Genomic DNA, 23,095 nt, shown 5'->3' on the forward strand with positions numbered 1-23,095 from the left:
CTCCCATCACAGGCCAGGAGGCCTAAAAGGAAAAAATGGTTTCCTGGGCTGGATTCAGGGCCCCCCTGCTGTGTGCCACCTAGGGACTTGATGCCCTGCATCCCAGCCACTCTAGCCATGGCTAAAAGGGGCCAAGGTACAGCTTGGACTGTGGCTGCAGAGGTTGCAAGCCCCAAACCTTGGCAGTTTCACATGGTGTTGAGCCTGTGGGTGCACAGAAGTCAAGAATCGAGGTTTGGGAACCTCTGCCTAGATTTCAGAGGATGTATGGAAACACCTAAATGTACAGGCAGAATTTTGCTGCAGGGGCGGAGCTGCCCAAGGCCATGGGAGCCCACCTCTTGCATAAGTGTGACCTGGATGTGAGACATGGAGTCAAAGGAGTTCATTCTGGTGTTTTAAGATTTGACTGGCCTGCTGGATTTTGGACTTGGGGCCTGTAGCCCCTTTGTTTTGGCCAATTTCACCCACTTGGAACAGGTATATTTACCCCCCTCCGTGTACCTCCATTGTATCTGGAAAGTAACTAACTTGCTTTTGACTTTACGGGCTCATAGCTTGAAGGGACTTGCCTTGTCTCAGATAAGACTTTGGACTGTGGACTTTTGAGTTAATGCTGAAATGAGTTAAGATGTTGGGGGACTGTTGGGCAGGCATAATTTGTTTTCAAATGTGAGGACATGAGATTTGGGAGGAGCCGGGTCAGCATGATATGATTTGTCTGTGTCCCTACCCAAATCTCATCTTGAATTATAGTTCCCACAATTCCCACAAGTTGTGGGAGGGACCTGGTGGAAGGTAAGTGAATCATGGGGGCAGTTTCTCCCACACTGTTCTTGTGTTAGTAAATAAGTCTCACGAGATCTGACTGCTTTATAAGGTGTTTCCCTTTCACTTGGCTTTCATCCTGTCTTGCCTGCTGTCATGTAAGATGTGCCTTTCATCTTCCACTGTGATCGTGAGACCTCTCCAGCTACGTGGAACTGTGAGTCCTTCAAACCTCTTTTTCTCTATAAATCACCCAGTCTCAGGTATGTCTTTATCAGCAGCATGAAAAAGACTACTACAAGGTCCTTTGGAATCGTCTGAATTCCTAATTTATTTGGATATTAACATCTTATTAGATGTATAGTGTGTAAATATTTTCTCCCCTTCTTTAGGTTGTCTTTTCATTGTATTGATTGTCTCCTTTGCTGTGCTGAATCTTTTAGTTTGATTTAGTCCCATTTGCCTATTTTTGCTTTTGTTGTCTATACTTTTGGGGACAAATCTGAAAATTTATTACCAATACCAGTGTCAAGGAGCTTTTCTCCTATATTTATGTCTAAGAGTTTTACAGTATTGGTCCTAGGTTGAGGTCTTTCATCCATTTTGAGTCCGTTTTTGTATGTAGGGTGAGATAAGGGTTCAGTTTCATTCTTCTGCATGTGGATATCCAGATTTCCCAACACCATTTATTAAAGAGACTAAACTTTTATCATTGTGTATTCTTGGCACCAATGCTGAAGATTAATTGAGTGTAAAGGCATGTATTTATTTCTGTGCTCTCTATTCTGTTCCCTTGGCCTACATGTCTGTTTTTATGCCAGTACCATACTATTTTGATTACTATAGCTTTATAATTTAGTTTGGAATAAGCTAATATGATGCTTTCACTTTTGCTTTTTTCTGCTCAAGGATGTTTGACTGTTTGGTCAAAACTTTTTTTGTGGTTGCTTTTGTGGTTGCATACAAATTTTAGAATTGCTTTTTACCATTTCTTTGAAAAACGCCATTGAAATTTTGATAGGGGTTGCATTTTATCTGCAGATCATGCTGAGTAATAGAGATATGTGTCTTCTTCAAATTCTTTCATCAGTGTTTTACAGATTTTTGGTATATAGAAATTTTACTTTCTTATTTAAATTTATTCCTAAGTAGTTAATTTTTTGATACTATTGTAAATGAAATTCTTTTCTTTTCTTTTCTTTTCTTTTTTTTTTTTTTTGAGACAGTCTGACTCTGTCACCCAGGCTGGAGTGCAGTGGCGCGATCTCGGCTCACTGTAACCTCCGCCTCCCGGGTTCATGCCATTCTCCTGCCTCAGCATCCCGAGTAGCTGGGACTACAGGCACCTGTCACCATACCCAGCTAATTTTTTGTGTTTTTAGTAGAGATGGGGCTTCACCGTGTTAGCCAGGATGGTCTTGATCTCCTGACCTTGTGATCCACCCGCCTCGGCCGCCCAAAGTCCTGGGATTACAGGCGTGAGCCACCGCCCCCAGCCCGAGATTGTTTTCTTAATTTCTTTCTGGGATAGTTCGCTGTTAGTATATAGAAATGCAACAGGTTTTTTTTTTTTTTAATGTTAATTATGTGGTCTGCAAATTTGCTGAATTTGTTTCTTAATTCCAACAGCTTTTAATTAGAGCCTTTGGAATTTTCTATATATAAGATCATGCCATCTTCAAACAGAGACACTTTCACTTCTTTTTCATGTTAGATGCCTTTTATTTTTTCCTTACCTAATTGCTCTGGCTAGGACTTTCAGACCTTTTCAGAAACTCCCCAAAATAATCTAAGGGAGTCCATTGTCACTAGACCTGCTTTATAAGAAATCCTAAAAGGAGTTCTTCAAATTGAAATGCAATAAGACTAATTAGTATCATGAAACCATATGTAGTTATAAAAAGTCACCGGTCAAAGTAACTATACAGTCAAATTCAAAATACTCCTAATACTGTAATGATGCAGTATAATAATCACTTTAACTTTTAAAAGGTTAAAAGACAAAAAATACTACAAATAAATATAATTACAAAATATACAAAGAAATAAACTCTGACATTAAAAAAAAAAAACATAAAAAGTGGATGAGAGCAAAGTGTAGGGTTTTTGTATATGATTGAAGTTAAGTTATCAACTTAAAATAAATCATTATAACTACAATCGTGCATTTCTTAATATGGATATGTTCTGAATAATGCCTCATTATGCAATTTTGTCATGGTGTGAATATCACAGAGTGTCCTTACACAGAATTAGATAATACCGCCTACTACACACCCAAGCTATATGGTATAACCTATTGCTTCCAGGCTACAAACCTATATACAGCATTGTACTATACTGAATGCTGTAGGCAACTGTAATACAATGACAAGCATTTGTGTATCTAAATGTATCTAAACATATAAAAGGTACGATAAAAATGTTATAACCTTATGGAACCACCATTGTATATGTGGCCCATCGTTGACCAAAACATCCTTATGTGGCACATGATAGCATACGATGTTTTATGTAAGCTTCACGATAATTACAAAGATGAAACATGTAATAGAAACACAAATGAGAATTTTACCACATGGTTAAAAAAGAATTAATACAAAGAAACAGCAAAGAATCAAAGTATACCACTACAGAAAATAATCAAAATAATCAAATCATGCACAGCAAGAGACAAATAAAAGAACAAAGAAACTACAAAATGCCTATCAATAGTTACTTCAAATATCAGTGGACCAAATTAGTGAAACAAAAGACCCAGAGTGGCTGAATGGAGAGTAAAACAAGAACCAAATATACGCCACCTATAAGAGACTCTCTTCACCTTCAGAGACACACATAGACTGAAAGGAAAGAAAGGGAACAACAAAAAAGAACAAGTAGCTATTCTTACAACAAACAAAATAGACTTTAAGTCAAAAGCTGTAACAAGAGACAAAGAAAGTCATTATAGAATGATACAAGGGTCAATTCATCAAGAGGATATAACTACTGCAAGTATATATTCTCCCAACATTGGAGCACCTAATTATATAAAGCAAATATTAACAAATCTGAAGAGAGAAGTAGACAACAATAATACAATAACAGTAGGGGACTTCCATATCCCACTTTCAACAATGGATTGATCATTCAGACAGATAATCAATAAGGAAACAGCTGACTTGAACTACACTATAGATCAAATGGACCAGACATATACAGGACATTTCTTTCCAAAACAGCAAAATACACATTCTTCTCGAGCATACACAGTACATTCTCCAACATATGTCACATATTAGGCCAGAAAACAAGTCTTAGCAAATTTAAGAAGGTTGAAATATTATCAAGTATTATTTTTGACCACAATGGCATGAAACTGAAAATTAAAAACAGGAGAAAACTTAGAAAAGTGACAAATATGTGGAAATCAACCAATACACTCCTGAACAACCAATAGATCAAATAAAACATAAAAAATAAAATAAAATATCTTGAGACAAACTAAAATGAAAGCACAACATACTAAAACTTATGAGATGCAGCAAAAGCCGTTCTAACAGGGAAGTTTATACGGATAAGTGCTAAATGAAGAAAACAGATCTCAAAAAAAATATACCTCAAAGAAATAGAAAAAAAAATCCAGCCCAAAATTAGAAGAAGGAAGGAACTAAGAAAGATCATAGCAGAAATAAATGAAATAGACTAGAAAAACAATAGAAAAGATCAATGAAACAAAAAGCTGGTTTTTTGAAAAGATAATAAAAATTGACCAACCTTTCACTAGGCTAAGAAAAAAGAGAGAAGTCTCAAATAAATAAAATTAGAACAAAAAAGGAGATATTAAAATTGGTACCCTAGAAATACAAAGGATAGTAACAGTCTGCTCTAAACAACTATGTGTCAACAAATTGTTTAACTTAGAAGAAATAGAGAAATTTCTAGAAACATACATCCACTAAGACTGAAACATGAAGAAATAGAAAATCAAAACAAATAATGAGTAAAAATAATGAGTTAGTAGTCAAAAGCTCCTGAAAAAGGAAAATCCAAGACCAGATAGCTTAGCGGAGAATTCTAAAGAGTGTTTAAAGAAGAATTCGTATCATTTCTTCACAAACTCTTCCAAAAGTTGAAGAGGAGGGAACACTTCCAAACATTTTTTATGAGGCCAGCATTACCCTGATAACAAAGACAGAAAAGGACACTACAAGGATGACAGATGTTTTTAAGGTGCAAATGATGTATTCTTGGATTTGAAAATATAGGATTTGTTTGTACACAGATTTGTGTCTGGATAGGTGGATGTGTATTGTTGTGTGCCTGCATACATACACAAGCTTACCTTGTTTTATTGCACTTCACTTTATTATGCTTCTCGGATATTGCGTTTTTTTTACAGATTGAAGGTTTGTGGCAACCCTGCATCAAGCAAGTCTACCAGTGCCACTTTTCTGGTAGCATGTGCTTATTTTGTATCTCTGCATTACATTTTTGTAATTCTTGCAATATTTCAAATGTTTTGTTATTATTATGTCTGTTACGGTGATCTGTGATCAGTGATCATTGATATTACTATTGTCATTGTTTTGGGGCATCACAAACCATGCTCCCCAAAAGACAATAAGCTCAATTGATACATATGTGTATTCGAATGGTTTCATTGATCTGACCTTCCTCCATCTCCCCCTCTCCTCAGGTCTCCCTGTTTTCTGAGACACAGCACTATTGAAATTAGGCCAGTTAATAACTCTACCTAGGCCTCTATGTGTTCAAGTGAAAGTAAGAGTCACACATCTCTTACTATAAATCAAAAGTGAGAAATGATTAAGCTGAGTGAGGAAGGCATGTAAAAAGCCGAGACAGGCCAAAAGCTAGGCTACCTGCACCTAACAGTTAGCCAAGCTGTGCACACAAAGAAAAAGTTCTTGAAGGAAATTGTTACTCCAATGAACACATGAGTGGTATGAAAGTGAAACAGCCTTTTGCTGATATGGAGAAGGTTTGAGTGGTTTGGGTAGAAGATCAAACCAACCACAACATTTCCTTAAGCCAAATCCTAATCCAGAGCAAGGCCCTAACTCTTCTTAATTCTCTGAAGGCTGAGAGAGGTTAGGAAGCCACAGAAAAAAAAGTTTGAAGCTAGCAGAGATTGGTTCATGAGGTTTAAGAAAAGAAGTCGTCTCCATAAGACAAAAGTGCAAGGAAAAGCAGCAAGTGCGGATGTAGAAGCTGCATCAAATCACCCATAAGATCAGCTAAGATAAGCAACAAAGCTGGCTACACTACACAGAGGTTTTTACTGCAGATGAAACAACCTTATACTGGAAGAAGATGTCATCCAGGACTTTCATAGCCAGGTAGCAAAATAAATGCCTGGCTTCAAAGCTTCAAAGAACAGGATGACTCTTTTGTTATGGGCTTAAGCTGAAGCCAAAGCTCAACTACCATTCTGAAAATTCTAGGGCCCTTAAGAACTATGCTACATCTACTCTGCCTGTGCTCTGTAACTGGGGCAAAGCCTGAATGACAGCACATCTGTTTATCACATGAATATTTTAAGCTCACAGCTCAGCTTTGAAAAAAGATCCCTTTCAAAATATTGTTCATTGACAATTTACCTGGTCACCCAAGAGCTCTGATGGAGAACTACAAGGACATTAATGCTGTTTGCATGCCTGCTAATATAACATCCATTCTGCAGCCCATGGATCAATGAGTAATTTAGACTTTCAAGGCTGATTAGCTGAGAAATACATTTCAGAAGGCTGTAGCCACCATGCATAGTAGTTCCTTCGATAGATCTGGGCAAAGTAAGTTGAAAACCTTCTAGAAAGGATTCACCATTCTAAAAGCATTTGCAATTCATGGGAGGAGGTTAAAATTAAGAACATTTGTGATTCATGGGAGGAGGTCAAAATATCAACATTGAAAGAAATTTGGAAGAAGTTGATTCCAGTCCTCATGGATGACTTTGGGGGTTCAACATTTCAGTGCAAGAAGTAACTGCAGATGTGGTGGAAATAGCAAGAGAACTAAGATGAAAAGATATGAAGGAACTTAAGATGTGGCTGAATTGCTGAAATCTCATGATAAAACTTTAACAAATGAGAACTTAGATGAGCAAAGAAAGTGGTTTCTCGAGCTGGAACCTACTCCAGGTGTAGATGCTGTGCAACCTTGTTGAAATGACAACAGAGTATTTAGAAAATTGCATAAACTTAGTGGATAAAGCAGTGGCAGGGTTTGAGAGAATTGTCTCTGATTTGAAGGAAGTTCTACTGTGGGTAAAATGCTACCAAATAGCATTGTATGCTACAGAGGAATCTTGAAAGAAATAGTCAATTAATGCAGCAAACTTGATTGTTGTCTTATTTTAAGAAATTGCCACAGCCACCTCACCTCCAGCAGCTCCCACATGATCAGTCAGCAGCCACAACACTGAGGAAAGGCCACCGACCAGCAAAAAGAACTTGATGTCAAAGGCTCAGGTGATTGATAGCATGTTTAAACAGTAAAACCATTTTTGACTAAGGCATGTACATTGACTTTTTTAGACATAATGCTATTGCCCATTTAGTAGACTACAGTATAGTATAGACCTAACTTTTATATGCACTGAGAAACCAAAAATTCTGTGTGACTTGCTTTATTGCCATGTTTGTTTTATTGCAGAACTGGCCACCAGAATCTTCCGTTCCCCTAGAATGCCCTTCACCCAAGCCACCTGTGTCTTCCCCTCACCCATCATACCTGCCTCATTCTCTGGCCTGCCCTCCACTCCTCCAAAGCCTTCGTTTCTGCCCCACTGCTGGACTGTACTCTGACTCCGTCTCGCCGTGACTCAGTGGCACTTCCACTGGGCACTGCCCCAAAGAGCTCATCTCCACAGTGGCCTGAAACCAAACCCACAGTATCTCTGAGGTATGCCTATAGAGCAGTCTCATAAGTTATTATGCACTTTAAGCATTACCAAGTCCAGAACTGTAAATGCTATACATTTACAGAAATACCACTTGAAGGTTTAATTACTTATCATTCTTTCATAATCAGAATTACAAATTTTGAATATTAATTATTTTAATGGGGGAGGGGCCAAGATGGCTGAGTAGAAACAGCTCTGCTCTGCAGCTCCCACTGAGACAAACACAAACAGCGAGGGATTTCTGCATTTCTAACTGATGTATCCAGACCCCCTCACTGGGACTGACCAGGCAGTTGGCGTGACCCCTGGAGAGCAAGGAAAAGCAGAGTCGGGCGACAGTTCACCCAGGAGCTGCACAGGGCAAAGGGACCTCCCTCCCCCAGCCAAGGGAGGCAGTGAGGGATTGTGCTGCCCGCCCGGGGAACTGTGCTTTTCCCACAGACTTTTGCAAACCCCAGATCAGGTCATCCCTTTGTGAGTCCACACCACCAGGGCCCTGGATCCCAAGCACAAAGCTGTGCAGACCTATAGTAGGGACTCCAGTCGGCAGCCACTTCCGCAAGGAGCTGAGCTGCAGGAGTTTTTGCATGCTCTGGTGGCTCACAGAACTCCAGTGGAGCAGGAGATCCATCAACTCCCACGAGAAGGGGACTGAAGCCAGGGAGTCAAGCAGACCCACTCCCACGGAACCCCACAAGCTAAGACCCACTGGCATGGAATCCCCACTGGCCAGCTCAGCATCCTGGAGTCTTCCTAAGAAGACCAAGTTTCTACTGGGAGCGGTGACCTCCATTATTGTGGGTCTAGTCAGCGGTTTTGCCCTGCCAGTGCTAGGAAGACTGGGTGGTTTGTGCTGGGCAGAAATCCCCTCAGTGCAGATATACCATTATTGTATATCCAAACGAATATAAATCATTCCATTACAAAGACACATGCACGTGTATGTTCATTGCAGCACTGTTCCCAATAGCAAAGACATGGAATCAACCCAAATGCCCACCAATGATAGACTGGATAAAGAAAATGTGGTACATAGACACCATGAAATACTATGCAGCCATAAAATAGAATGAGATCAAGTCCTTTGCAGGGACATGGATGAAGCCGGAAGCCATTATCCTCAGCAAACTAATGCAGGAACAGAAAACCAAACACCACATGTTCTTACTTACAAGTGGGAGCTGAACGATGAGAACATATGGACACAGGGAGGGGAACAACACACCCTGGCGCCTGTCTGGGGAGGGCCGGTGGTAGGGAGAGCATCAGGAAACATAGCTAATGCATGCTGCTTTTAATACCTAAGTGAGGGGTTGATAGAGGCAGCAAACCACCATGGTACACACTTGCCTGTGTAAGGAAACTGCATGTCTTGCACGTGTACCCCGAAACTTAAAATAAATACAAAAATAAAATTTAAAAAATAAAAAAAGTCTTAATTGTACGTGGGTAGGTCCCTTTGATTCAAAGTGAGATAGAAATAATTTTTTAAAAGTTACTTTTCAAAATTTGTAAAACCACATAAGTGTAAAAGAAATTTACATTTTGTCCCTGGATTGATATAAGACAAAAACATTGTGTGGGAAAGCTGGGGTTAAGGACGAACGAGATTCTGAGAATAAAATTCCCTGGTACATAGCTAAAATTTCAGAGTCAACTTCAGATTTTCAAGGGTCATAAAATAGGTAACCTGAAGCCACCGTCTCCAACAGATAAAATAAACCAGGTAATATCTGTGTTTCAGGGAGAAAGCATAGAAAATTGGCTAAGTTCTATCACTGACAAAACTGAGTGGGAAGGAGGGATCTGGAAGGTGGGAGGGTGGAGGGATCCCCAGCTTGGAGGGTGGGGAAGAGCTGTGCTTCAGCCTCCCCCTCCCGCTGCCCCCCCTCCCACTGTCCCTCCCCCTCCCGCTGTCCCTCCCTCTCCCCAACAAAGGAGCCCTTTGTGATGTGAAGGCCCCAGCTCTGTGATGCAGGCGTGGGCCCCAGTCCCTAGTCTCCACGGGGATGCCCAGAGCTCAGTTGCTTGAAAGCAATGCGCCTATTCACATGGAGAATCTCCCCTTTCCTCTAAAATTACTTAGTGCCTCGTCGCTAAACGCCCCCAGCTCCACACCATGGGTGTTGGATATCTTCCTCACCTTGGTGTTTGCCCTGGGGTTCTTCTTCCTATTATTCCCCTACTTCTCTTACCTCCGTTGTGACGACCCACCCTCACCATCACCTGGGAAGAGAAAGGTGAGGAGCCCTCAGTCCGGACCCACAGAGCTTGATTCTTTCCTTTCTTTTTCTTATTAGTTCCACTTTTCCAAATCCAGTGGAGAGACTTCTGCGATGGGAAGTCTCAGGAGAGACCAGAACATCATCCTTCCAGGGAGAGGCAGGGCAGCCAGGGTTGGTAGGGGTGGATCGTGTACTGGGATTTCCGTCCCAAGCTCTCAGTCCGCCTGTGGGGGAGCGCAGGAGGCGTCAAGGCAAAATCAAACCCGTGGACTCAGCACCAGGAACGGTCATGAGACGGGGGAGGTCTCTGTCCGAGGCCAGACCCTGAGCCCTGGCTCATCAGGCCCTTCCTGGGGCAGATGGTTCGGGGCCCAGTCTCCTCTGTATGGGGTGATCTGGGGGCTGTGCTGAGCCCCCGAGGGCCTCCCACCGGGGCCTGGCGTCTCCTCTGGTCTCCTGGGAAGCAGAATCCTACCTGACAGCTCAGCGGTGCCTGCGGGCCTGGGTGTTCCTCGAGCAGAGGAACAGGGACTGACGGCGTCATATTGAAAATCTCTCTTGTGTGTGTATGTGTGTTTTTTTTGTTTGTTTGTTTGTTTGTTTGTTTGAGACAGAGTCTTGCTCTGTCGTGCAGGCTGCAATGAAATGGAGCGATATCGGCTCACTGCAACCTCTGCTTCCCGAGTTCAAGCTATTCTCCTGTCTTAGCCACCTGAGTAGCTGGGATTACAGGCGCCCGCCACCACGCCCGGCTAATTTTTGTATTTTTAGTAGAGACGGGGTTTCACCATGGCCAGGCTGGTCTCAAACTCCTGACCTCAGTTGATCCACCCGCCTCGGCCTCCCAAAGTGCTCGGATTACAGGCGTGAGCCACCGCGCCCGGCCCCCTCTTCCTGTTTTTCTAAGAAGAAAAGCAGTTTGTCATCCATTTAAACATGAGTGGGAGGAAGAACACAGAGCTCCCTGAGCCAGACAGAGAGCCGCGCGGTTCGTGAGTGCAGCGCGCTGCGGCCGGGCTGGGGGCGGAGACTGAGAGCCGGTCCTAGCTCCTCCCCCTTTCTTGTCTCCCAGTGTCATCTTGTCTCCCCGCGTCATCTTGTCTCCCCGCGTCATCTTGTCTCCCAGTGTCCAGTAGGGCGGAGAGGGAGGCCCAGAGGCAGGATGAAAAACCACAGTCTGAGAGGTAAGGCTCTGCCAGGGCACACTAGAGTTAATTTGATCTCGTCTGCCCCGGAGGGAACTGACTCTGAAGAAGTCAGTTGAAGAAGCCTGGGGCAGGGCTCATAGGAAGGAAATCAGAACCCCGGATCCTTCTCAGATTCCGAGCCAGAATGAAGCCTTGGTGGGCCAGGGACTGGGCCTTACCCAGCAGGGGGCAGTGTGTGTGTAGTGGGGAGAACAACGCCTGCCTGGATGGGAGGGGGGTGAGGGGGCCTCCTGGTCCCTGGGAACAGCTGTTCAACTCTGCTAAGGCTGATTCCTCTTTGAGACCACCCCAGTCCTTTGTCCCCACAGGGCAGTTGTGAGGACTGTGGGGGTGGGGGGGTCCGTGTGTGGAAGCCCTTTGTGAATGACAAAGCCCTGCCCGCCATGCCTTGCTATTACCCTCGGGGCCATGTGGCTCTGGACACAGATATGCGGGTTCCAGGGTCTCATTCCCCATGGTCTTCCCTAAAGAAACATGCACTCATCCTCCTGTGAGATCCCAGGTCCCTCCTGCACCGCCCTAACCCGGTCTCCTGATTTCCAGCTTGTAGAGCGCGCCCGAGAGGCCTGGAGGAGACTTGGGACCTGTTTTCACAACTGCAGAGGTGAGGCACTTCCCCTTCCCTTCATCCTTCCTACCAGGGCTGGGATGTGACCCCAGGGCCATAGGCAGCCTGGAGCTGACCTGGGATGGGGAGACCAGGGGGACAGAGGATGGGAGTAAAACCCTGGGGCGAGGGGTAGCAGGAGAATTGGGCAGTCAGGATGTGGGGTGGTGGAGGGGCTGTGACCCGAGCTCCCACTCTGCCCCTGGCCCCACCTGCTCCTGGCTGCAACTTGTGCCTCCTGTCTCCTGCAGCCTCCTGGGGCCACACCCTGACAAAGGTGACTTTGGTCAGCTCTCCGGTCCAGAGCCCCCAGGTGAGGTGGGCAAAAGAGCACCTGATGGAGACTCCCGGTCCTCTCATGAGTCTATGGAAGATGCTGCTCCCATGCTTTCCCCGTTAGCTTCCCCGGATCCTCGAACCAAGCATCCTCAGGATCTGGCCTCCACCCCATCACCAGGCCCAATGACCACCTCAGTCTCCTCCCTAAGTGCCTTCCAGGCACCAGAACCTTCCCTTCCCCCAGAAAGCACCTCACCCGAGCCACCTGCACTTTTCCCTCACCCACCACACACCTCTGATAGTCCGTCTCCTCCGGAAGCTTTCCCTGCTCCTCCCCTGCGGGACTCCACTCTGATAATTCCATCTCACTGTGACTCAGTGGCACTTCCACTGGGCACCGTCCCTCAAAGCTTGTCTCTGCGTAAGGATTTGGCGGCTTCTGTCCCAGCCATCTCAGGCCTTGGCGGCTCAAACAGTCAAGTTTCTACCTTCTCCTGGTGGCAGGAGACTACCAGAACCTGGTGCGTCTTCAACTCGTCAGTCCAGCAAGATCATCTTTCCCGCCACCCACCAGAGACCTGTCAGATGGAAGCTGGTAGCCCGTTTTTACTCAACTCTGATGGTCAGAATGTCATGGGTATACAAGTCATAGAAAGAGCCAAGGTCAACATTTCGGAGGAAAAAGAAAACAATGGATCATTTCTAAAACAAATGAGCCCAGAAAAGCACTTGAATTCTTTGGGGAATTTGGTTAAATCATTGGATGCTGAGCAGGACCCCACAACCCCAAAACCCTTCTGGAACATGGGCGAGAACTCGAAACAGCTGCCCAGTCCTCAGAAGCTCTCAGATCCTAGGATCTTGCAGGAAAGTTTTCAGAAGAATTATAGCCAGCTTTTCTGGGGCCTCCCCTCTCTGCACAGCGAATCCCTGGTGGCTAATGCCTGGGTCACTGAAAGGTCTTACACTTTACAGTCTCCTCCTTTCTTGTTCAATGGAATTTCCAATGTCTGCCCAATTCAAAGGGAGACTACAATGTCCCCACTGCTTTTCCAGGCCCAGCCCCTGTCCCATCTGGGGCCCGAGTCCCAACCTTTTATTTCATCCACACCCCAATTCCGGCCCATACCTATGGCTCAGGCCGAGGCTCAGGCCCATCTTCAATCCTCTTTCCCAGTCCTGTCTCCTGCTTTTCCATCCCTGATTCATAACTCTGGAGTAGCTTGCCCTGCATCGCAGAAGAAAGTGCAAGCTCTCTGCCTACCTGAAACTCAGCACCCTGAATGGCCTTTGTTGAGGAAACAACTAGAAGGTGGGTTGGCTTTACCCTCTAGGGTCCAAAAATCTCAGGATGTGTTTAGTGTCTCCACTCCTAACCTTCCCCAGGAACGCTTGACATCTGTTCTGCCTGAGAACTTTCCGATCAGTCCTGAACTCTGGAGACAACTGGAGCAACACATTCAAAAGTGGTTCATTCAACACCAGGGCAACCTGGGAAGGATCCAAGAGTCTCTGGATCTGATGCAACTTCGGGACGAATCGTCAGGGACAAGCCAGGCCAAGGGCAAACCCAGGCCCTGGCAGTCCTCCACGTCCACAGGCGAAAGCAGCAAGGAGGCACAGAAGGTGAAGTTCCAGCTGGAGAGGGACCCGTGCCCACATCTGGGGCAAATTCTGGGGCAGACCCCGCAAAATCTATCCAGGGGCATGGAAAACTTCCCAGGGAAAGTTCTGGGGGCGACCTCTGAGGAGTCGGAAAGGGACTTGAGGAAGCCCTTGAGGAGTGACTCAGGAAGTGATTTATTAAGACGCACAGAAAGGAATCGTATAGAAAACGTCCTGAAAGCCCACGTCGGCAGGAAGTTGGGTCAGATCAATAAGGGCTTCATCCCCGTGAGTGTGCGTCGATCCTGGCTTGCTGTCAACCAGGCTTTTCCCGTGTCCAACACCTACGTGAAGACCAGCAATCTAGCACCCCCGAAAAGTGGAAAAGCCTGTGTGAACACAGCCCAGGTGCTTCCCTTCCTCGAGCCGTGTACGCAGCAGGTGCTGGGAGCCCATATTGGGAGGTTATGGGCCAAACACAGGTGGAGTCTACCCCTCAGGGTCCTCAAACCCATTCAGTGCTTTAAACTGGAAAAGGTTTCGTCCTTGTCCCTTACACAGCTTGCCGGTCCCTCCTCAGCCACCTGTGAATCTGGGGCTGGCTCAAAAGTTGAGGTGGCCACGTTCCTTAGAGAGCCACCGATGGCAAGTCTGAGAAAGCAGGTGCTGACCAAAGCATCTGACATGCCAGAGAGTCTTCTGGCCTCTTCACCTGCATGTAAGCAGTTCCAGAGGGCCCCGCCAGGGATCCCATCTTGGAATGATCATGGGCCCTTGAAGGCTCCTCCAGCTGCACAGGAGGGCAGGTGGCCATCTAAGCCCCTCACATACAGCCTCACAGGCAGCACCCAGCAGAGCAGGAGCTTAGGAGCCCAGTCTTCAAGGGCTGGGGAGACCAGGGAGGCAGTGGCACAACCCAGAGTCCCCTTGGGAACCCATATGCTGGCAAACCTCCAAGCCACAAGTGATGATGTGCGTGGTTTCGAGGCTCCAGGGACCAGCAAAAGTTCTTTACTCCCTAAAATGTCTGTCTCCCAAGATCCAAGAGAGCTGTGTCTTATGGAGGAGGTTATTAGTGAATTTGAGCCTGGAATGGCCACGAAGTCAGAGACCCAGCCTCAAGTTTGTGCCGCTGTTGTGCTCCTTCCAGATGGGCAAGCGTCCGTTCTGCCCCTTATTACAGAGAATTTGGCTCCTCAAGTGCCCCAGGGCCATCTCCAGAGCATGCCTGCTGGGAACATGCAGGCTTCCCAGGAGCTACGTGACCTCATGGCAGCCAGAAGGAGCAACCTGGGGCACAGGGAGCCCAAGAACCCAAACTGTCAAGTCTCATGCAAGAGACAAAGCCCGATGTTTCCCCCTCCTCACAAGAGTGAGAACTCTAGGAAGCCCAACTTAGAAAGACATGAAGAAAGGCTTGAAGGATTGAGGACTCCTCAACCTACCCCGGTCAGGAAAACAGAGGACACCCGTCAGGATGAAGGCATCCAGCCATTGCCATCAAAGAAACAGCCTCCTTCAATAAGCCACTTTGGAGAAAACATCAAGCAATTTTTTCAGCGGGTTTTCTCAAAGAAAAAAAGCAAGCCAGCACCAGTCACTGCTGAGAGCCAAAAAACAGGAAAACACAGATCCTGTGTGTACAGCAGCAGTGCTGAAGCTCAGGGGCTCATGACAGCAGTTGGACAGATGCTGGAGGAGAAGATGTCACTTTGCCACGCATGCCATGCCTCGAAGGTAAATCAGCACAAACAGGAGTTTCAAGCTCCAGTCTGTGGGTTTCCCTGCAACCACAGGCACCCCTTCTACTCAGAACACAGCAGAATGCTGAGCTATGCCGCCAGCAGTCAACAAGCCACTCTCAAGAGCCAGAATTGTCCCAACAGAGAGAGGCAAATCAGAGATCAACAGCCCTTGAAAAGTGTCCGGTGCAACAATGAGCAATTGGGCCTGCGACATCCCCAACTCTTGCTCCCCAAGAAAGCTGTATCCCCAGTCAGTCCCCCTCAGCACTGGCCGAAGACACCTGGTGCCTCCAGCCACCATCACCACTGTCCCAGGCACTGTCTTCTTCGGGGAGGTATCTAATTTGGTCAGTCACAAATTCATTTTTAGCCTTCCTTAGAGAAAAACAAGTCCCCAAGAAAAAAATTCACTCTATGTAGAGAAAAAATATTTTCTCTCATGTTAGTACACGCAGAACATTTAATATTCCACAATATATATGGTTTTTTATTCATAAGAGGGTGATGGCTTTTATTTGTGACGTGCTTGGTGTGGGCTTGGTTTCTAGAAGCAACAGGACATGGAAGGGTGCTGACAGTGGTGCTGTAAGCCCACCTTCATCCTGAGTTCCTTCACTGAACCTTACGTTTCCGTAGCACTGTCTTTACACAACAAAAAATTCTAAAAACAAGATGAGAAAAACCTATGAAGAGCCCACTCTGAAATACGATTCAACCCGTCTTTCCACTACTTACTCTCTACCTCAAAGTTTATGCAGCTCTAGGGAGAAGGTTTGCAGAGATGTCACAGGGCTGAACATCGCCATGCAGGCTCCAGGAATTGCCACAGCCCAGTAGCTTCATGTGTCACATAGTGGAAGTTTGTATGGGAGAGTGCTGGGCCCTGAGTTCAGAAGTGGGAGAAGTCTTGACCCTGGGTATCCTGGTGGAGAATAGATAATGCCTGCTCCTGGGAAGCCCCTTCTCTCCCTGACAAAGGCTGGGATGGAGATGGGCCCTCTTAGCTCAGCCAACATGCGAAGCACAGAGTCCCCATCCCACTGCCTCTCCCTTTCTCGCACTCTGGAGTGGCGGTGGGGACAGACCTTCCAGCTCTGTGCATGTGTAGGTGGGGGTGGGGAGCCGGGGGGGTAGCCTTCATGGAGGCTACGGAGGGCCCTGAACTCCCGTGCTCCAAATGAGTGAAAGACCCTGCTCCTGGGTCACCTGCCTTTGTCTGTCTCACCTACGTGTCTCTCAGCTTCAAAGAAGTAGTTCTGGATGAATGGAACAGGGTATGCATGTGCGTGCAGAGGCTTCTGATGGTGGGACTCTGTAGAGCTACAGGGGATGCAGACAGAGAACTGAAAAGGGGGTGAAGTGTGTGTGAGGGGGCCATAAGTGGTGCTGTGACCCAGGAGACTCTGACATTCCAACCCCTTCAAGAAGCCTAGAGGGGCCTAGTGGCTCATCCTGGCCCCACCCCAGGGTCCGTCCCTGCTCCAGCTCCCAAATCACAGACCTAGAAAAACCACATTTACCCCTAACACAGAGGGCCATATTAGTGTGACAGCAAAGTAGCAAAGTGAATAAGGAAGACGAATTTCTTAACATCTTTGATAAACTTGCACATAATAACCTATTGAACTATTTTTTTTTTTTTTTTTTTGAGATAGTTTCGCTCTTTTGCCCAAGTTGGAGTGAAACAGCACGATCTCGGCTCACTGCAACCTCCGGCCCCTGTTTCAAGCGATTCTTCTGCCTCAGCCTCCCAAGTAGCTGAGATGATAGGCACCCACCACCACGCCCGACTAATTTTTGTGTTTTTAGTAGAGACGGGGTTTCGCCATGTTGGCCAGGCTGGTCTCGAACTCCTGACCTCAGGTGATCTACCGGCCTCGGCCTCCCAAAGTGCTAGGATTACAGGTGTGAGCTGCCGTGCCTGGCCCACCTATTGAATTTTTTCAAAGATGTGTTGACAATAGGTGAAAAAGTAAGGACTAGAGAACCGCAGGCATAACTTGGAGTCTGGTGACCTTTAATATACACATAGCCCCAGGACCGCTCCCGGGGGAGAGGTGGTGACTTCCAAGGGCCCAGCAGCCGAGCTGGGATCAGACAGCTAACCTCCTCTGGCTCCTGAGGTCCTGGCTTGCCCCAAAGACCAGCAGGGGAAGAGGCAGGCAGGCAGGATTTGAACACACAAGGGAGCTGGAAGTGACCTGTCCAGAGTGGGCAGGGGGTGGGCAGGGCAGGAGCGGCCCCTGCTGTCTCCTCTGCTTTCAGCAGAGCTTTCCTCCTCTCTGGGCCCTGTCCATATGGGAAAACAGGAGGTCTCCACAAATCAGGGACAGGAGGAGCCAGGTCTCTAGAGGGAGTTTTCTGTGCCTTGTTCCACCTACAGGCGTGCAGGAGGCCCAGGTCCTGGGGCCTCATTTCAGTGGTGGAGAGGCCTGTGCCAGGCAGTGCCACTGATGTAGATGGCAATGGAAATGGCCCTGCCCCCACCATATGGGGCTGGCTGGCACCTGGGATGGAGGGGGCAGTGGGCACGGTCCCCAGCCTGTGGCTTCTCCTGGGCCTGGTCCTGTCTGGGGCCCGGATAACTGAGGCAGCCTCCAAGGTGGGCCCAGCAGTGACAGCGGAGCCAGGATCAGCAGGAGGGTCAGGGACCTGGAGCAGAGAGCACCCCCAGTCCCCCGGGAGCTCAGGAGAGTGTGGCACAGAGCTGGGACCCTGACCGCTGAGGATGGGCCGGGCCTGGCTGCTGCCGGGTTCCCTTAGGAAACCAAGAGGCGAGTTCTGGGATGTGGAGGAGCGGGATGTGGCGCCCACGGCTCAGGCTAGGAGAAGTGCCACAGGCAACGCTGAGAGACCAACAAGAACACAGGAAGCCACAAGCCCTGAGCCCTTCTGCGGCTCAGTCTCCCATGAGGTGCAGCGAGGCCAGCAATGGAGAGACCCACAGACACCTCCCGCAGGAACCTCACAGAGACATCCCGTACAGAGTGAGCACGCTGGGACCTCTCTCTGCCACAGAGAGAAACACACTGCAGCCTCCACAGAGACCCCACGGAGCTCTCAGAGACCTCGTGGTGCCCCACAGAGACCTAGCACAGAGATTCCCAGAGTCCTCACACAGAGAACCCCACAGAGGCCACACTGAGAGACTTCAATCAGTCCCACGGAGACCTCCCGCAAATGTCAGAGATCTGCCATGGTTCTCACACAGAGACCCCACAAAGGCCTCAAAGACTTCACACAGAGTCATAAAACAGGGACTTCATGCAGAGACTCATGCAGCTCACTGCAACCTCCGGCCTCCAACTCCAGAAATGGCACACAGCACCCCCCACTGCCCCACAGAGACCTCTCTCAGAGTCCTCCTCACACAGAGACCTTGCCTGCAGATCTCCCCCTCTCCACAGAGACCTTGTACAGATTCCTCACACACAGGCCCCAGGTTGCTCCACACTCATTGCCCAGAAACCTCTCACATAGAATTCCCTCAGACATTCCACACACAGATTTTGTAGAGCTCTCACAGGGTCCTCACAGGGTCCTCATACAGGGACTTCATATAGTCCCATAGTCCCTCACACAGAGACGTAGCACAGAGATTTCACACAGGGACTTCCCACAGGGACCCCACAGAGACCTCTGGAAGACAGCTCCCACAGAGACCTTCTGCAAAGGCCTCATACAGAGGCCTCACAAGAGACAACAGAACCCTCTCGCTGCCCCATGGGGTCCTCCACAGAGACCTCATGTGGCCTCACAGGTCTCCTACAGAAAGACTCGGATTTCGTAGAGACTTTCCACATAGAACTCACGCAGAAACCTCACACTGAGGCTCCACAGAGACCTCACTCAGAGTTCTCACCAGGAGCCTGGCACTGAGGCCTCCCACACGGCGCTCACACAGCGTCCTCGCCGTAGGTGAGATGCCCCTCACAGACACTCCTCAGAGATCCGGCACAGAGCCTTCACGGACACCACACATCCGTTCTTTAGGGGCCCGAGCAGCCACCTGTTGACAGGTCCTTCTCAGTGGATACAAAACCACTAAGCACACTAGCAGCACAGCCGGGATGTCAGCTGCACTCCCCAAGAACCCCAGGACACCCAGATATTGTCAGCAGTGCACTGAAGGGGGTTTTCTGCTTGGGGACATGCTCATACAATTTTTTTCTTTGGTAACGTCGCTGCCTCTGAAAAGAATTATGGATTCCACAGGTAGACCTGCAAATTCTTTTTTTCCCACAGGTTTCTATTAGCTTGAATTCTGACCCACAATTTAGAGAATTCATTTTTTTTTAAATTATTTTTTGAGATGGAGTCTTGCTCTGTTGTCCAGGCTGGAGTCCAGTGGGATAATCTTGGCTCACTGCAACTTCTGCCCCCCGAGTTCAAGAGATTCTCCTGCCTCAGCCTCCTGAGTAGCTGGGATTATAGGCATGCACCACCATGCCCAGCTAATTTTTTGTATTTTTAGTAGAGACAGGGTTTCACCATGTTGGCCAGCTGGACTCAAACTCCTGACCTCAGGTGATCCACCCACCTCGGCCTCCCAAAGTGCTAGGATTACAGGCGTGAGCCACTGTGCCCTCCCAAAAATTTTTAAATGAGTAAAATATTACCAACCTTCAATAAAAGAAAATATCTTATTTGTCCAGTTTGTTATTATCCAGCCAAATTACATCAGTGTCATATATTTTTTAAAGTTTGGGGGGGACAAGACTTGAACTTGAGATGCCTGACTTCTGTACTTTGAAAATATGATAAAAACCTCTAAACAAAATGAACCCCAGAAATGAAACAAACCAGCAAAGAGGCATCTGGACTCACACTGGTCTCCCAGGGGACTGTGCAGCCAGCACATAATTTCATACAGAACAGCTTGGATCACGTTTGCAGAGTTCATTTTATTTTTAGCAAGCTAATAATCATGCAAAGATTTTTCACAAATAGGTCAAATCTCTAGCAATATTCTTACTGTATCATTTGAAAAAATTATACTTCTTAATAATATTATTTTATTCCTTAAAATGCAGTAATGTCTGCAAATAGTAGTATGATACACGTCTCTAAGACAAGACAGAGTTCTAACGTTCCGCAAACACAGCCTAAGCAGATGGGCAGTTGAAAAGGATATATTTTTTAAATCGTTCTATGAAATGCACATTTTCTAAGACAGGCAGTAGGGATCCATTTTACATTCATTACAGGGCTAAAAAAGGAATGTTTTGAAATCTTACAAAACAAATTAATCTATGCTTGAGATATACTCATAGCCTAATAAATATACTGAGGAAGGGACACATTAACATTTGAGTGGAAGAAGGTATACATTTAATCAGCATTTGTGTAATAAAAATGAATTATGAATGGCCTCACTAACTATATATGCAGCACTTTCCAAAGGGTGCACTATGCTAAGACTACATACTCCTCATTGCTCATAAGCAAACTGTTGTCCTTGCCTTGGTAGAATCTATTTTAACATCAGCTGTTATCACTAGATTATCCAGCGGGATGACAGGGTCACAGTCCTTGTTCTAAGAGAGGCAGAGCTGACGCCAAGCCTCTTTTAGCCTATTTGTTTCAACAAGAAATCCCCTTTCTATATTCTTCATAATTAAACATTTTTAACTTAGTTTTTTACTTCCTTATAATGTCACTGCATCGTAAAATAAAGGAATTAACATGGATCTTCAGATTATGTGTGTGTGTGTGTATGTGTGTGTGTGTGTATATATATATAGTTTTATTGTGTTCTTTTATTTATTTATTTTTTTGAGACGGAGTCTCGCTCTGTCGCCCAGGCTGGAGTGCAGTGACGCCATCTCGGCTCACTGCAAGCTCCACCTCCCGGGTTCACGCCATTCTCCTGGCTCAGCCTCCCGAGTAGCTGGGACTACAGGTGCCTGCCACCATGCCTGCCTAATTTTGTGTATTTTTAGTAGAGATGGGGTTTCACTGTGTTAGCCAGGATGGTCTCAATATCCTGACCTTGTGGTTGCCTGCCTCGGACTCCCAAAGTGCTGGGATTACAGGCCTGAGCCACCGCGCTCAGCCTATAGCGGGGACTACAGGCACCTGCAACCACGCCTGGCTAATTTTTATTTTACTTTATTATTTTTTTGAGATGGAGTCTCACTCTGTCACCCAGGCTGGACTACAGCGGCCTGATCTCGGCTCACTGCAAGCTCCAACTCCCGGGTTCATGCCATTCTCATGCCTCAGCCTCCTGAGTAGCTGGGACTACAGGCGCCCACCACCACGACTGGCTAATTTTTTTTTTGTATTTTTTTAGTAGAGACTGGGTTTCATGTTAGCCAGGATGGTCTTGATCTCCTGTTGACATGATCCACCTACCTTGGCCTCCCAAAGTGCTAGTATTACAGGCGTGAGCCACCGCACCCAGCCTAGACTTTTTTTTCAATAGTGCAACTTATATAGATAAGTTTAGTTATCAGAACAAAATAGAGTCAAGTAGAAAAAAAAATTCATACAGAAAAATATACTTTTCAAATTGACTATTTTAACACAGTTAAAATAAGTGATTATATTTCAGACATTTGATTTAAATTTGCTAAGAGTGGCCAGAAAGTCTAGAAACATCGAAAATGTCCATACTAAAGAGTTGATTGCTATGACATGTTGAATGTGCTGTTCCTCAATAGTAATTCATAGTTCAGTAATCTATGCAAAATTGCAATGAACAATGTGCATGAAAGCAACATTTCCATCGATCACTGTATATTCATCTGCCATACATTGCCTCAGATGATTTGTGTGTCTAATTTCACAGAATAAATTTGAGCCTTTACCCCAGAAGAAATAATCAACGAGGCTCAATCTATTAAAAAGATATTGACAATATTTCCAGGCTCTATTAACATTTATATTTTATTTTTAATTAGAGTCACCTAGTCCAAAGCTTGTAAATATTTTTACCATTTGTATGTGCCCAGATGAAATGGATATCAATAATTAGATAATGGAGAAAACAACAAACACAGATCTTCTTTGTTGTTAAAATATTTTACGTCAGAGCATTTTGCTAGAAATAAAGTGATTTTTAATCTCTAGGAAAAAGACTGCCTAAATGACATTCAGAATGTATTACAAATTTAGATTTAGAATAGATTTATGTTTAAAACAGGCCTCATACTACTTTCAATAAATCAGGCACTACAATGTGACAATGATGTGAGGACTTCTTAACACTGAGCAAAGCAGCAAAAAACAAGTTATCTTTCTACAGCGTTGATCCCTAAGAGTGATCTCCCTTCATAGACTGCGGTACAATTGCCAGTTACATTATTAATATTTTACAAATAACTCCCACAGAAAAACTTTCTGGAGGTTTTCCCCTACATACACAGCTACATTTTCTGCCACGCTCGCACTGTTGTCAAAGTACGCAGCATCCAACCACAGACCATCAAGGGGCTTGATAATTGCCTCCTCCATATATCTTGTGAGGTCGGTCAGGTTTATAACCATTCCTGTAACACAATTAATCCTTGTAACTGGGTCCATGGCCTTGTGGCTTGTCACCTTTTCCAAGCAGGTGCTCTTCTTCTTGGTTGCTCAGAGGTTTGCTGTGGCACCTTCCCTCTTTGTGGGGGGCTGGCCTCCACCGTGTTGTAACCAGAAGAGCCCGCTTCCCCCGGGACATGCCTTCTGTGCTCTCCACAGCCACGTCACGCTGCCGCTGTGCAAATGATGCCAATTATAAATCTCAGAAAACTGTAAAATAATGC

The 23,095-nt window shown here is 46.1% G+C and overlaps 1 protein-coding gene across 2 annotated transcripts; it reads left to right on the forward strand.

Annotated features, from left to right (window-relative positions):
* The first annotated feature begins 9,673 nt into the window (after positions 1 to 9,673).
* On the forward strand, positions 9,674 to 16,357 carry LOC103219801 (spermatogenesis-associated protein 31A6). Of its 2 annotated transcripts, none has more exons than XM_073022165.1 (4): positions 9,674 to 9,915; positions 10,973 to 11,084; positions 11,652 to 11,712; positions 11,967 to 16,357. In XM_073022165.1, the coding sequence occupies exons 1-4, from the start codon at positions 9,685 to 9,687 to the stop codon at positions 15,685 to 15,687; spliced, it is 4,125 nt and encodes a 1,374-aa protein (XP_072878266.1). In that variant the 5' UTR covers positions 9,674 to 9,684; the 3' UTR covers positions 15,688 to 16,357. The 2 variants fall into 2 exon arrangements, with proteins under 2 accessions (XP_072878266.1, XP_037854581.2); XM_037998653.2 differs by having other exon boundaries at positions 11,027 to 11,084.
* The last annotated feature ends 6,738 nt before the right edge of the window (positions 16,358 to 23,095 follow it).

Source organism: Chlorocebus sabaeus, chromosome 12 (genome assembly GCF_047675955.1).
Source record: "Chlorocebus sabaeus isolate Y175 chromosome 12, mChlSab1.0.hap1, whole genome shotgun sequence".
Classification (NCBI taxonomy): domain Eukaryota; kingdom Metazoa; phylum Chordata; class Mammalia; order Primates; family Cercopithecidae; genus Chlorocebus; species Chlorocebus sabaeus.

Coding starts and splice junctions, on each gene's coding strand:
- LOC103219801 (XM_073022165.1), top strand. CDS start 9,685: ATGCCCAGAGCTCAGTTGCTTGAAAGCAATGCGCCTATTCACATGGAG. Junction 9,916..10,972: donor CATCACCTGGGAAGAGAAAG/GTGAGGAGCCCT, acceptor CTTGTCTCCCAG/TGTCATCTTGTCTCCCCGCG. Junction 11,085..11,651: donor GAAAAACCACAGTCTGAGAG/GTAAGGCTCTGC, acceptor CCTGATTTCCAG/CTTGTAGAGCGCGCCCGAGA.